At 46.8% G+C, this 14,675-nt stretch overlaps 1 protein-coding gene across 2 annotated transcripts in view; it reads right to left on the bottom strand.

Moving 5' to 3' along the window:
• Window positions 1-2,650: 2,650 nt before the first annotated feature.
• Window positions 2,651-14,675, bottom strand: part of ANKDD1A (ankyrin repeat and death domain containing 1A) — a 51,443-nt gene continuing 39,418 nt past the window's right edge. For both annotated transcript variants that reach the window (XM_073568838.1, XM_073568839.1), the window contains exons 8-15: window positions 13,732-13,830; window positions 6,741-6,839; window positions 6,426-6,524; window positions 4,791-4,889; window positions 4,614-4,709; window positions 4,300-4,501; window positions 3,801-3,932; window positions 2,651-3,274 (exon numbers count right to left, since the gene is read on the bottom strand). In XM_073568838.1, coding sequence (XP_073424939.1) covers window positions 3,213-3,274; window positions 3,801-3,932; window positions 4,300-4,501; window positions 4,614-4,709; window positions 4,791-4,889; window positions 6,426-6,524; window positions 6,741-6,839; window positions 13,732-13,830 — 888 coding nt within the window. In that variant the 3' untranslated portion in view covers window positions 2,651-3,212. The remainder of the gene's footprint in view (window positions 3,275-3,800; window positions 3,933-4,299; window positions 4,502-4,613; window positions 4,710-4,790; window positions 4,890-6,425; window positions 6,525-6,740; window positions 6,840-13,731; window positions 13,831-14,675) is intronic.

Genomic DNA, 14,675 nt, shown 5'->3' with positions numbered 1-14,675 from the left:
GGGAAAGGAAGGTATACTTTAATAGGGAATGTGGAAAATTAAACATTTTGCCCCATTTGCCTTCTGTAGCCTGTGTTACACGACTCATTGCTGGCTGCAAAATGGTTCTGAAAGTCGAAAAGGAAGGTTTGTGACTCCTATCACTTTCTGAGCGCCTCCCTGCTGATTTATGACCACAGACCACATCAAAGTTGAACATGCGAAGAAACAAAGAGCCTGTAAAAGCCAAACAGTGCAACATTTTTTTTTAAAAAGAAACCACATTGCAAAAATGATTTTTAACACAGAAGACCTGCATTTAAGTAAAAAGAAAAGTTGTCATGAGATGGACAACCCCTGTAATCAAACCTGGGGTCCACTCTAATGTGTCTAGTGTCTAAACTCTAGTGTCTTTGGCAGATTTACTTTAATGCACTGACAACAACAGTATAAATTGATGACAAGTAAAACCTCATACAATGGGAAGCTATACACACTGCATCACGTACTGTAATGATTTTACATCTAGAATTTGGTGTATTGGCTTCGCTGATGACAGACAGTATGTCCATGCATGCCACTGAGCTCTGCTTAGGAAGTATTTGCATAGTGTCAGCACAGAGTCAGGAGGCTCCGTGAAAGCACCAAGTGGTTTTTGTAACGTCTGGCACTAAGGCTAAGTATTATTCAAGGCAGATTGGACTCCTGCTGTCTGCAGTTAAAAATACATTAGAAATTAGATATTTTTATATTATCAAATAGCACTGAGTCACAACGACTTGACCGATACATAGGATGCTGAGTAATATTCTGCAATTAATGCTGGAGCAAGAAATCATGGATAACAGGCCAGAATATCACTAATCCTATAGAGAATTATTATGATTAAATGCTGTTATAAATAAAGAATACAACGGGGGAATTTCAATAGATTAGTCTTATTTTCCACACATTTCCCTCTATATGACAACTTACCGTCCCCCTTTTTTTTGCTGCCGGCAAAAAAAAACCAACTATGCTTTATTTACCCTCCCTGGGTCCAGCAATATATCTCTCTGATGATTGCTGCAGCCTACGCATAATCCCCAAAAACACAGCGCTGCAGCCAATCACTGAGCTCAGCGGTTTTGCCAATGTAAAAGGCATGAGCTCAATGCTGCCCCTCTGTCGATGTCATCGCTGCAGCCAATCAGTCCCAGGAGGATGAGTAAAGTGCTGTGTTTTTAATACCCCCGCCTGACAGAGCTAGCAAATGGTTTTTTTGAACGAGGACAACGTCAACCCCAGGTCATTTAAAATCGGACGTGGGCTTTTTAAAACTTTGGTCCTACTGTCACATAGATTGGAAAGGAACCTTAATGCTCCTCTAACACCTTCACATCAGCCCGGACTCGGTGATATTGTGTCCGTCTGAATCCTAAAATTAAGATTCAATATTAGAGATGAACAAAAAGATTTGTACTACCGTATTCCGGAGTAACCCGTGGCAGCCGGACCAGTACAGTACGAACATTCTAGTCTGGTACTCGGAGAATGCCGGCATCCTGGGCGCCTCTCGAGAATACTAGGTCCCCGCAACATCAATACAAACTGCACTCTGGAAGGGGGGAGTGGGAATCTCTTTGCTTATCTCCATTTAATGCATTAAAGTGAATGTCCGCTCCTAAACATCATTGTGTTTTTCATCCAAATACGTCCAAATTCATGTTTCTTAATTTCTCTTTATAAAGATTGCAGCTGCGTTCTATTGATAGAACGATCTAAGTTCACCAGTAAGGGCAGAAACTAAAGGACTCATTAGATAAAAGTCGTCTGAACATGAAGATTTCAGAAGGCCGGGGCGATGATCTGATGATCATGGAGACCTCTTGATTCTCCAACAGATGACGTTGGTGAAGAGAAGGATCGGGTAGTTGCAAGTCAACAGCCAATCATTTTGTTTTCAGGGCAGATAAGAGAAGTTTGGCAGCAGTCTTCTCCTCTGTCCCCATTGAAAACACATAAAAGCTCAGCCAAGTCCAGCTCTCAAATATACAGGGGGAGATAGGAGACCTCAGTGGTTAATAATGGCACCATGACTATGGGCCGAGCTTTGCGATCATTACAGTAAGACACATGAAGGCTGCGGCCAGTGTTTGGCTGCAGTGGTCATGTGCTGTTTTCAAACTGACAAAACATCTTCACTAGGCTGGTGAAGGAAAAGATTTGGGTCTACAGCATATGCTGCTGATTTTTTATTTTTACACTGGGTAATTCTTTAACATGTTGGCAAACTGCACCCACCACTAGAGGGAGCTAAGTGGCGCAGTTGTGCATGAAATCGCCCATCATTCTCTAGGTGGCACTGTAAGAAGCCAGCAAGTTATTTAGTTCTACACCTAAGCAGGAGATTTGGAGCTCTGTACCAGAAAATAACCCTCTATATAGAGATATATTAAGAAAATGACCGGTGCATTACTCTAGATCTAAAAATCACAATGACGATAACAGGCGAAAATTCACTTTAACATAAGAATGGCTGACAGTGAAGCATATGTATAGAGCAAGACAGGATGGTGGCAGGAGATAGTATACACTAACCTGATAAAAGCTTCATTACAAGTAATAACTCATCAATACAAGATGTTGCTTCGATAGCCATCTCCTGATGTAAAGAGGGTTGATCCATTCATCTTAGTAAAAGGCTTTAATGACTTATATAAAATGATTTAAGTTTCTTTACGAAAGGTTAAAAAGAACAATTATTACAAAGACCTTTAAATTTATCACAAATGTACACAAATATTGTGGCCCGTGTAGGACTCAGTCACCCTGCCCGTCACTGCACGCCTGCCGTTCGAGCACATAGAAAACACTCTGGAATAGAAAATCACCCAACGCCTCGCTCACACAACTGTGCTGTAGGTAAAAAACGTCATTCACCCTGTGCATACAAAATGGCATTACAAAATCTGATCTTGGCATAGGGCGTCCACATTGTAGCCCCAGTATTGCACCGGTGATGTGCTGTGCATATGAAGAAGATGGCCTGCAGTGGTGTCACGGTTTAGGACTGCACCCATACTGAGCACAGAAGCGGTCCTCCTCCTGTGGGATGTCTCCTGTGCTCAGGTTGGCTTTCTGAGTGGCACGGGAGGAGTTGTTTTTGGATGGAGAATCAGCCCTTGGTGTAACAGTGCTATAGACCACGCTGTAGTCTGCCTGCAGGTAGTGGGGTCATTCCTGAACGATGGTTACATGGCGGCACAAGTCTTTGGGGAAGAATCCTCAGCGTTTGCCTTTTTTCTGATACTCTCTGTGGATAATGAATAAATGGATCAGATGAGTTTTTATGGGAAATGTTAGATATTTTAGTAGCAGGTCTGACTTATTCTGACTGCTGCAGTCATATCTTTGTGTATATCTTATACATCAGTAAAAGCCACCGTCCATCTCTCGCCACTTTGTCTGGAAATATATGGCATGAAGGCCTATTTAGACGATAAATGGAAAATGAGAATAAAAAAGGCTTGTTCCCGATTATCGGCCCCTCTAACGAGCAAACCCCATCCTGTATAAACAGGACACGTGCTGCCGATAACACAATATTCTAAGCGCACATAATGATGGTATTAGTGGTTGCTCCGTGCATGTTGAATGGTGATCTGCAGGCTAAATGGGCCATGAAACGTTCTCCATTCAACTTATGTGTAAGATTTTATGGTGTAAACCTGGCATAGGTATCTGTAATTTGGTTTACTGTGTAAAATAAAAATGTGCCTTGGTCCCATGTGGAAAAGAAAGGATCACTAAGCATCAAATGTAAAAACGATAATATTCACCTGCTAGATCTCTCCTCCCAATGCCAACAAGCCCTTCATACAATTCTTTCACTGGGTTATCGCCAGCCATCACTACTCCATGTAACCAGATCAGTAGCATCCGGTGTCCATGGTCCCTGTAGCTTTTGGTCCCTAGGACAGAAACAGTGTAACAGGATGATTGATGTCTATTCTTACATATGACAATTCATGTATACAGGAACCAGTTATAATACATTGTGTATGTGTGACTTTTAGTGACTCTTTGACTACAAGGAGCTGATCTGCAGTACCCGGCAGCAGCCACTACACAATGAATGGAGTGCAACATCTGGCTGTCAACAGAGCTAAGAACAGCTCATCTGTGCCGGGTGTTAGTACCAGCACAGATCATGTATTGATAACTTATGAGGAAAGGACATCAATATCATTTTCCAAGTGAATCTCATTACTTTAAATCTTTAGGATACCTTAAATAGTAGTGTGTGTATTGGCATTTTCTAAGTAGCAGGGATTGTACCTGTCCACTGTTGGTCTATTGCCCGGATGTGAGCATCTGTGAATTTCCAGTACTGGGCCAGCTTTTTCCACTCATTTGGTTTTAGGTATTTTGTTGCAAGTCTCCAGATAACAGAGCGGATATGCTGAGTCTCAAGACGGTGGTCTTGCCTGAAGGTCAAGTGTCTGGCCACCCAGGAGTCCGAATCACTGTTCAAATTGTCCTGTCATTAGCAAAAACACATGCAGAGAAATCAAGCTGCTGCCTACAAGAGACAAGGGAACATAGTCTGCTCTGGCACTATGATGAGGACACCGCACATATTCCATTCGTACCTTCTCCCATTTGTAAAATCGATCTGCCTTGATAATCATGTCAGCCAAGTTGATGTGATTCCCTCGTGCAGCTACATCAAGGGAGGTCTTTCCTTGCTGGAAAGGGAAGCACAATTGTTATATGGTGGCATCTATTCATAGTCCTTCCTCACGTAAAACTATGGATCAACATTGTACCTTGTCTTGTAACTTCAGATTCACTCCTGCAATGAGGATCATCTCTGCCATCTCCTGCCGCCCATGTTCTGCCGCTATGTGGAGGGGAGTTTGCAGCCTCTGGAGAGACAGAAAACATTTTCTAGACTACAAGAATATAATAAAGACAGTAATAAAGACAATCTTCCTATTGTTCTAGCCACCAGAAATAAAGTGGACATGGATAAGTTTGAGACTGATTCCTATGCAGTATTAGTTTAGGTGTGGCACACATAGACAAGGTGTGTAAAATGTTCCAAGGGGTTCTCCAGTCCATAGAGAAATTACTGATGACCCATCTGTTGGATAGGTGATCAATATGAGAATGGCTGGGGTCAGATATACTCACCGATCAGCGGAAAACAGCTCCCACAGAAGCAATAGAATAAGCAATAGACGTTGTTCTGCAGTAGCTGGCAGCGGCCGCTACACACTGAATAGAGCTGTGCTTAGAAGCTATGCTCAATTTGTTCACATCCGGTGCCCACCAGAGGCATTTTCAGCCAAATAGTGGTAAAAAAAAATATTATTCTCATCTCCCACACCAACACTGTTCACGTGAGGTCGACCCTACATCTCGCAGTGTTCTTGCGACATAATCACTCCCACCTTAATACAAAATACTAGGGATTGTCTGTCCGCTGTCTCTAAAGGTACTGTCACACCAAGCGATATCGCTAGCAATATCGCTATAACTTGTGACGTTATAGCGATATTGCTAGCGATATCGCTGTGTGTGATACTTACCTACAACCCGCTCCCCCGCTGCTTATCGCTGATCGCACAAGAACGTCCAGGACCATTTCTCGTCGTCAGCTTCCTGCTGTGACGACGAGCGACGCGTGGAGCCGGGCGGGAGGACGCAGGATCGCCTAGTGTGACAGGTAATTAGCGATCCCCGTCCCCAGCGATGTCGCTGGAGAGATCTGCCTGTGTGGCAGCTCACTAGCGACCACTTAGCGATGTACCAGCAATCCTGACCGCGTCATATCGCTGGTCGGGATCACTGGTACATCGTTAAGTGTGACAGTACCTTAACACCATGTCCTTCCTCTATTTGAAACTGAATCTCTTCAAAACTGAACTTCTCATGTTTCACTTTACTCTGGGTACCCGGACATTTAAGAAGGTGTTGTCCCAGCAGTGGACAGCACCTCTAAAGGAGTGAGCAGATCAGTGACATACATGATGGCCTCCGGCCTCTACTCAGACCACTCCATCCATGTGAGCTGATCATTTACCAGAATTTGTATCATGGAGAATTGCAGTATACAAGATGTATGTCTGCAAGTAGACATATGCATAAATATCATTTATGAACTTTTAGTGCCCATTTTTGAGATGTTGTAGGTCTTTGTTTAGATGTTTATGCATTATCATTTCACAAAGCATTACATTTTGATGAAAAGACGCATGTAGGTGCCCATGAGTGTTATGTGCAGGCTGGCGTTTTCACAATATGCCTGGTGCCTACTTGGGTATAGGGGCACAATTTGATTCCCCCCCCTTATGTAATAAGAGTGAATGTAATTTAAATTTAATAAGAGCACTATAACAATGCGGCTTCTCCTAGATGTCATAGTCATTCACAGCATAAATAACTTCCGTGTCGCTTACATAATCTGTAATATCCAGGTCGCACTCGCAGTCAATGAAAAGCTTTACCATGGAGAGAAAGTTCTGGAGGACGGATACATGAAGCGCGGATGACTTTTGCTAGAAAAAGAATATCAGCTATTAGTGGATAAAACTGTGAAAAGTGATTTAATCTTTGCATTCTGATATATGACATTGTGGCCCATCTAATTGTAATTGTACGTTGTGCTGAGACAATCCCATTAAAATCATCTTTTTATACTATCAAGTTGCCAAAGTGATAAGAGATTAATTTGCAACAACAACATGACACGTCCGAGAAGCACGGCATCTTACATTGTTCACTGCATTAATGTTAGCTCCTGCGTCAATCAGGATCCTGGCTATGTCTTCAAGTCCGTGGAAAGCAGCATAATGAAGAGCGTTCATTCCCTTCTGTGAACCAATAAGAAAGGATTTTATTCATCTAATTTGTAAACGTAAATTTAAAAAAATGGAGAATAAGAAGGATGGTGATTATACAGGGGGTCAAGCAGAACAAGTAACAAGGGATAGATTAGTCTACATCAGGGGTCCCCAACCGCCGGTCCGCGGCCCAGCACCGGGCCGCTGCAGTGCCCTTGCCGGTCCGCGGACACAAGGGGAGCCAGGGGCGGTCAGTGGCGTAGCGGGGGCTGGGGCGGCGCGCAGCAGTTCTTAGACTGCCCTCATGTGTAGCGGCGGGCAGGGAGCGATCCAAGCAGCTCCGCTGCCTGCAAGAGGGAATAGCAGGAGCGGAGCTGCAAGGACCCGTCCAGCTTCCTGCCGGCCGCCCGCGCTTCCTGTCTCTGACTGACACAGAGAGGAGCGTGCCGCTGCTGTGTCAGAGAGAGGAAGCGCGGGCGATGCGGCGGACAGGTGAGAGGAGAGAGGTGGTGTCTGTGTGTATGTATGTCTGTGTGTGTATGTATGTGTGTGTGTGTGTCTGTCTGTGTGTGTACATGTATGTCTGTGTGCGTGTGTGTTTGTCTGTGTTTGTGTAGGTGGAGCCTGGCCCTGGAGGAGATGGGGACATGAGGAGAAGACCGTGATGGGGAGAGAGGGCCATGAGGGGGTAATGGGAGAAGGCCATGATGGGAGTGATGGAGAGATGGCAGTGATGGGGTGAAGGCAATGATGGAGAGACAGCAGTGATGGGGTGAAGGCAATGATGGGGAGAAGGGAGTGATGGGGTGAAGGCAATGATGGGGTGAAGGCAATGATGGAGAGACGGCAGTGATGGGGAGAAGGGGGTGATGGAGCACTCAATCAAAACCTATGGTGAGTTGAGTCACATTATAAATGTTATTTAATTATAAGTATGCACTGCTACACTACAACCGTGTACATAGCCCCGCCCCCTTATGACCAAAGCCCCGCCCCTGCCACACCTCCATCCCCGCCCTGCCGGGCCATGGAAGAATGGTCTTGCTTGAAACCGGTCCCTGGTGCAAAAAAGGTTGGGGACCACTGGTCTACATGATAAGAGCGGAGTGGACAGAATATAACTCCAGTAATTGACCAGTCCTAGCAGTCAGTAAAACATGAATTCATAGATCTGCAGGGTCTAGCTGTGGTCCCTTCATACAATCCATACCGTGGAAAATTTGCTTGCAATGCAGCATTATGCACATTTATAGTGGCATTTTATATTGAAAAACCACCCACAGTTAGGGCATGCGTCTGATAGAAATATATGTAATTTAATTGTAATTTGTCGATTTTCAACTCTTGAGCCTAACATTTATAAAACATGGATTTTTGTGATAAACTCACCGTAAAATCCTTTTCTCCGAGACGCTCATTGGCGGACACAGAGACTGTGGGTGTATGCTTCTGCCGCTAGGAGGCTGACACTAAGTGAAAAAAAGAGGTTAGCTCCTCCTCCGCAGTATACACCCTCGCCCCTATTGCGGGCGGAAATCAGTTTGGTGCCAAAGCAGTAGGAGGACAACAAAATCAGCCTTAATACAGGTACAACATGTCCAACGAAAAACACCACCCCTATATCAAATAAGTAAACATATATTAATTTAAACAAAACAAGAGCCAACTGGCTAATAGGGTGGGTGCTGTGCCCCCCCAATGAGCGTCTCAGGGAAAAGGATTTTACGGTGAGTTCTCACAAAAATCCATGTTTCTCCTTCGCCTCATTGGGGGACACAGAGACTGTGAGACGTCCAAAAGCAGCCCCTGGGTGGGAGATTGACTCACCGATCCAAGCTACATGCACCTCTTGTTTAAAGGTGCGCCACCGCTGCTTGGAGAATCCTTCTACCCAGGCTCGCATCCGCTGAGGCCTGAGTATGGATATTGTAATGTTTGGCAAATGTGTGCAGGCTGGACCAGGTTGCTGCCTTGCAAACCTGTTCCGTCGAAGCTTGATGCCGGAGCGCCCAAGAGGCGCCCACAGCCCGAGTAGAGTGCGCTCCGATCCCTGCTGGAATTGGCTTACATCTAATGCGGTAGGACTCCTGAATAGTCAAACAAATCCATCTGGCTATGGTCGATTTTGAGGCAGCGAGTCCCTTCCTGTGCCCTTCGGGGAGCACGAACAGCGGGTCCGTCTGACGAAAGGGCGCCGTCCTTGACACGTACCTCCGGAGGGCTCTTACCAGGTCTAACATGTGAAGAGCCTTTTCCACACGGTGCACCGATGCTGGACAAAAAGAAGGCAAGACAACATCCTCATTAATGTGAAATGAGGACACGACCTTCAAGAGAAAAGGAGGGTCTAGTCTGAGCACCACCTTATCCTTATGGAAAGTGAGGAACGGAGCTCGGCAGGATAGGGCCGCCAGCTCCGAGACCCGCTTGATAGAAGTGATGGCTACCAGGAATACCACTTTCCAGGAAAGGTACCTCAAAGACACATCCTGCAGTGGTTCAAATGGAGCTTCCTGCAGAACACTTAGTACCAGATTATGGTCCCAGGCGTCCTTAGGCGCCCTATTGGGAGGTACCAAATGGGAGACTCCCTGGATAAAAGTCTTCACCTGCAAATTGGTAGCAATTCTGCGCTGGAACAAAACAGATAAGGCCGATATTTGTCTCCTGAGGGAACTCGGGGTCAAGCCCGAGTCTAGGCCCGACTGGAGAAAATCCAAGATGTTGGGGATCGAGAATCTCAGCGGAGAAACACCACGGCCTCGACACCAAGCGAAGAACACCTTCCAGGTGTGGTGGTAAACTCGTGCTGAAGCAGGCTTCCGGGCGCTAATCATTGTAGCAACCACCATGCTCCCGAACCCTGCCTGGGTTAGAATCCAAGATTCAACGGCCACGCCATCAAACACAGGGCCCTTGAGTTCGGGTAGCAAATCGGCCCTTGAGAAAGTAGATCCGGGCGCTCTGGTAGACGCCAAGGGACGTCGGCGAGTAGCAGCATTAGATCTGCGTTCCATGGTCGACGGGGCCAATCTGGGGCCAGCAGGATTGCCGGCACACCTTCCGTCTTGATCTTCTTGACGACTCTCGGAAGTAGTGGCAGCGGGGGAAAGAGATACGGGAGGCGGAACTGGTTTCATGGCAGAACCAACGCATCCACCGCGATTGCCTGCGGGTCCCTGGCCCGAGCGACATATGTGGGCACCTTGGCGTTCACTCTGGAAGCCATCAGGTCCACATCTGGTGTTCCCCACCGCTGACAAATCTGCTGGAAGACTTGGGGATGTAGAGACCACTCTCCGGACACAAGACCCTCCTGGCTGATAAAGTCTGTTGCCCAGTTTTCCACGCCCGGGATGTGAACTGCTGAAATCACCAAGTGCTTTGCTTCGGCCCACTGAAGAACATGCCCTACCTCGCGCATGGTTGCTCTGCTGCGAGTGCCCCCTTGGTGATTTATGTAAGCTACCGCCGTGGCGTTGTCCGATTGAATTCGGACAGGGCGGCCTGCTAGGAGTTAATGAAACTTCTGGAGTGCCAGCCGAATTGCTCGTATTTCCAGTAAATTGATCGGGAGGTGTGCCTCCTGTGGCAACCACTGTCCCTGGGTTGTGTGGTGGTGAAACACCGCTCCCCAGCCGAGGACACTGGCGTCGGTTGTCACCACCAGCCAATGGTCTGGGGGAAATGGTTTCCCCTTGGTCAGAGAGGAACTGGTTATCCACCATCCGAGAGACTGTCTGACCTGAGAGGACAGACGACAATGCCGATCGAGCGTGAAAGGGTTCTTGTCCCAAGCTGACAGGAGGGCGTGCTGCAGGGGGCGAAGATGGAACTGGACGAAAGGTATCGTTTCCATTGCTGACACCATATTTCCTAGAATCCTCATCCCAGATCGAATGGTATGAGGGACTTGTTGACGAAGCGCCCAGACTCCCTGCCGGAGAACCAGTACCTTTACCTGAGGGAGAATCACCAACCCTCGGCAAGTGTCGAAAATCATTCCCAAGAAGGAGATGATCTGAGCTGGCACAAGGGATGACTTCTTCACATTGAACAACCACCCTAAGCGGGCAAGAGTATCCAGCGTCATGCTGACATTTTCCTCGCATGCCCGTATTGAAGGGCCTTTGACCAAGAGGTCGTCCAGATAAGGCAAGACGACTATGCCTCGAGAATGCAGTCTGGCCATAACAACTGCCATAACCTTTGTGAACACTCTGGGAGCCATGGCTAGCCCGAAGGGTAGCGCTACGAACTGAAAATGTTGATCGTTGATGACGAAGCGTAGGAACTTCTGATGAGGAGGAAAAATGGGAATATGCAGATATGCATGTTAGATGTCTATTGAGGCCAAGTATTCTCCCTGCTCCATGGCCGATATGACTGATCGGAGAGACTCCATCCGAAAATGTCTGATCCTGACAAATCTGTTCAGAAGCTTCAGGTCCAACACAGGCCTGACCGACCCGTCCTTTTTGGGAACCGCAAAGAGGTTGGAATAGAATCCCTGAGCTCTTTCGTGTTCCGGCACTGGAATAATGACTCCGCCGTGCTGGATCGATTTGATGGCTCCCAATAGAGCCCTTGCCTGGGCATCTACCCTGGGAAGCCGGGAAAGAAAAAACTGTCTTGGAGGGCATCTGACAAATTCTATTTTGTAACCTGAGTACACCAATTCTTCTACCCATGCGTCGTGAGCGACGTTGGCTCAGACGTGGTGAAACCAGAGTAGGCAGCCGCCCACCCTGCTGGTGTCGTCTGGTAAAGGCCTCAAGTCATTTGGCTGATGATCTTTGGGATCTGGATCCTCTCGATCTGGCCTGTTGAGCACGCATTCTTCCCAATGGGTTGGCTCTATATGAGACGTGCCGCTCCCTATCCTGGTTGGGGCGGCCTGAGGCGGCGGAATTGGGCCCTGTAGTCCACCCGGGGTTGCGAAAGGCTCGAAAACGTGCCTGAAAAGGGTGACGAAAAAGCGGTTTGACCTTTTGTTAAGGGAGAAACCCGTTCTTTCCTCCTGTGGAGTCGGAGATAAGTTGGTCCAACTTTTCCCCAAATAGGCGGTCGCACTGATAAGGCAGGGAAGTCAAGGACTTCTTAGAAGTAGAATCGGCTCGCCATGTCATCAACCACAGGGCTCTTCTGATAGAGATTGCATTAGCGGCAGCAAATGCGGAACAATTGGCCGCATCCAAAGACGCATTAATTATATAGTCTCCGGCCATCGCCATCTGACCTGCGACCTCTGAAATCTCTGCAGGTAGATCCTGTTCCTGCACGATCTTGTTTAATGTTTCTGACCATGATATCATGGCCTTAGCTACCCAAGTTGCTGCAAATGAAGGAGCGAGTGCAGACCCTGACGCCTCATATACTGACCGAGCTAAGCTCTCAATAAGGCAGTCCGTGGGATCCTTAATCGAGGAAACACTAGAGACAGATAACAGGGTCTTAGTGGCCAGGCGTGAAACTGACGGATCCACTATCGGGGATTCCATCCATTTTTTACGGAGGTCCGGAGCAAACGGATACCTTGTTTTGAGTGCCTTTTGACCCGAGAAACGCTGGTCTGGACGTTCTCTATTCCGCTGCACTATGTCCTCAAACTCAGGGTGAGAGGAAAAAATTCTGTGCGGGCGCTTCACTCGCTTAAATGCCACCTTATGCCCCGTAGCCGCTGCTAGTCTTGTGCTTCTGTACAGCCCATGGTTTCAATACCTAGGGGTGGTCAGGGCTAAGTCTGGCATTGTGTCCCACGTCGCGGGAGAGGATACGTGGAGGCGACACTCTCACGTGCTCGCCCGTTGTTGGTTTGGGGAAATCGGACCCTTTCAATAGGATCTGTTGCCCCTGTCACATCTTCATGGGAAAAAGACGAAGAAAAGGTCTGGAGAAAAAGCAGACGTGTGCCTCCATGGACTCTAAGCAAAAAACTGATTTACGCCCGCAATAAGGGTGAGGGTGTATACTGCGGAGGAGGAGCTAACCTCTTTTTTTTCACTTAGTGTCAGCCTCCTAGAGGCAGAAGCATACACCCACAGTCTGTGTCCCCCAATGAGGCGAAGGAGAAAAGATTATTTGTTAGACACCTCTCCATTACTAACCCCTGGGCTTGATGTCAGTGGACATAAAACAGCTGACAGCAACCCCCAAAACTATTACCCCACTTGCCAACACACCTGGGCAAGTGAGAAGAGCCGAGGCTAAGCACCAGAATTGGAGCATCTAATGGATACGCCATTTCTTGGGCGGCTGAAGGCTGGTGTTATTAGTCTGGGACAGTGCCAATATCCTTGGCCCCTTCCCAGCCTATTACTATCAGCCCACAGCTGTCTGTTTAGCCTTTGCTGGTTATTATAAATATGGGGGCCCTCAAATTTTTTTTCATAGATATTGGCTTCTTCCCAGAATAACAACAACAACAACTTCCAGCTGTCTGCTTTTTCTCAGCTTGTTAATTAAATTAAGGGGAACCCCACGTCGATTCTTTTATTTATTTAATAAGCGCTATTCACAGACGATACTCGTTACTCAAGGGAGTTCAGGTATACACTGAGTACAGCGGGTGCTCAAGTAACATGTTCACGCCCTATGTTTCACAGCGTTTGACAGCCACAAAACATGCGGGGATTGCCCATGTATGTCAGGCAATGCTCGCATGCTTTGTGGCTGTCTAACAGCCACGAAACATACGGCCGTGGGGACTTGAACATGACACTGGTGCATCTGTGATACTCTGTGCATACCCACGCACCATAGGCAAACTCGAGTAACGAGCACTTGCGCTTATAACTATTTTTTTGCAAAGAACAGACTTCTAGAGTTTGAAACAAAACTCTAATTTATTAAACAATAAGAAAACAATCTATTTGTAAAAGCTTTGTTATGCATTATATCACAGAAGGAATGAAAGCTTCACCTCTGTTTGCATATTGACGTCACATCCAGCTTCCAAGAGAATCCGGACACAGTCAAAGTGCCCCCCTTCCGTAGCGAGATGTAAGGCGGTCAGTCCGTCCTGTTCATCAATACAAAACATCAAATTATGAAGCTTGGGATGACCCATCACAACTCATAAAAACGTTAGAATAAGGCATGCAATGCACCTAAATGATTGCAATCTTACAGCAGGAAGCCACGACTGGAACTGTGCAATCTCTGTATCCATACACGAATAAATTTCTGTACCAGACTAGGTAACATTATTCCTGAGGATATCATGTAAGGGTACTTTCATACTGCGTACTTCCCCTTGTTCAGTGGTCCCATCAGGGATTACGTCAGAATTCCCTGAAAAATGGGATTCGGGTGTATGCACCGATGGGGCCATTGACTACAATGATGCATGCAGAAGGAGTCACCGTGTGCTCTGTTGTGCATCATTTTCGGGAGTATATGTCTAATGGAGACGGACACCCAGAAGCAGTCTATGTCTGGATGTTCGCCTTGGTAGGCATATACACCCAAAAATGATTCACGACAGAGCACACGGTGACTCCATCTGTACCATTACAGTCAATGGCCCCATCGGCACATAAGTCCGAATCCCTTTTTGCGGGGGGTTCTGACATAAGCTCTGACGGGACCTCTGAACATGGCGAAGACCGCAGTGTGAAAGCACATTTACAATTCTGAATTGTATGTGTACTGTGTGTATGCTCCACATGGGCACATCTGCAGGACAGTCAATATAGAGTACAGTGAAATACACTTGAATTTCTCTACAAGGATATAGTCCCCCTCTCCGAAAGATTCTGCAACTGTTCCATTCATCTGAATAGGGTTTGTGGAAATGCATGCAGATACACCACCATTCACATGAACAAAACAGATTTTTAGTTGCAGAAATTCCTGGCGCATGTG

The sequence above is a fragment of the Dendrobates tinctorius genome, unplaced genomic scaffold, assembly GCF_039654945.1.
Source record: "Dendrobates tinctorius isolate UK_male_01 unplaced genomic scaffold, ASM3965494v1 ptg000022l, whole genome shotgun sequence".
NCBI classification, from domain to species: domain Eukaryota; kingdom Metazoa; phylum Chordata; class Amphibia; order Anura; family Dendrobatidae; genus Dendrobates; species Dendrobates tinctorius.
The sequence above is the reverse complement of the archived record's forward strand: the minus strand, read 5'-3'. Positions and strand labels throughout refer to the sequence as shown.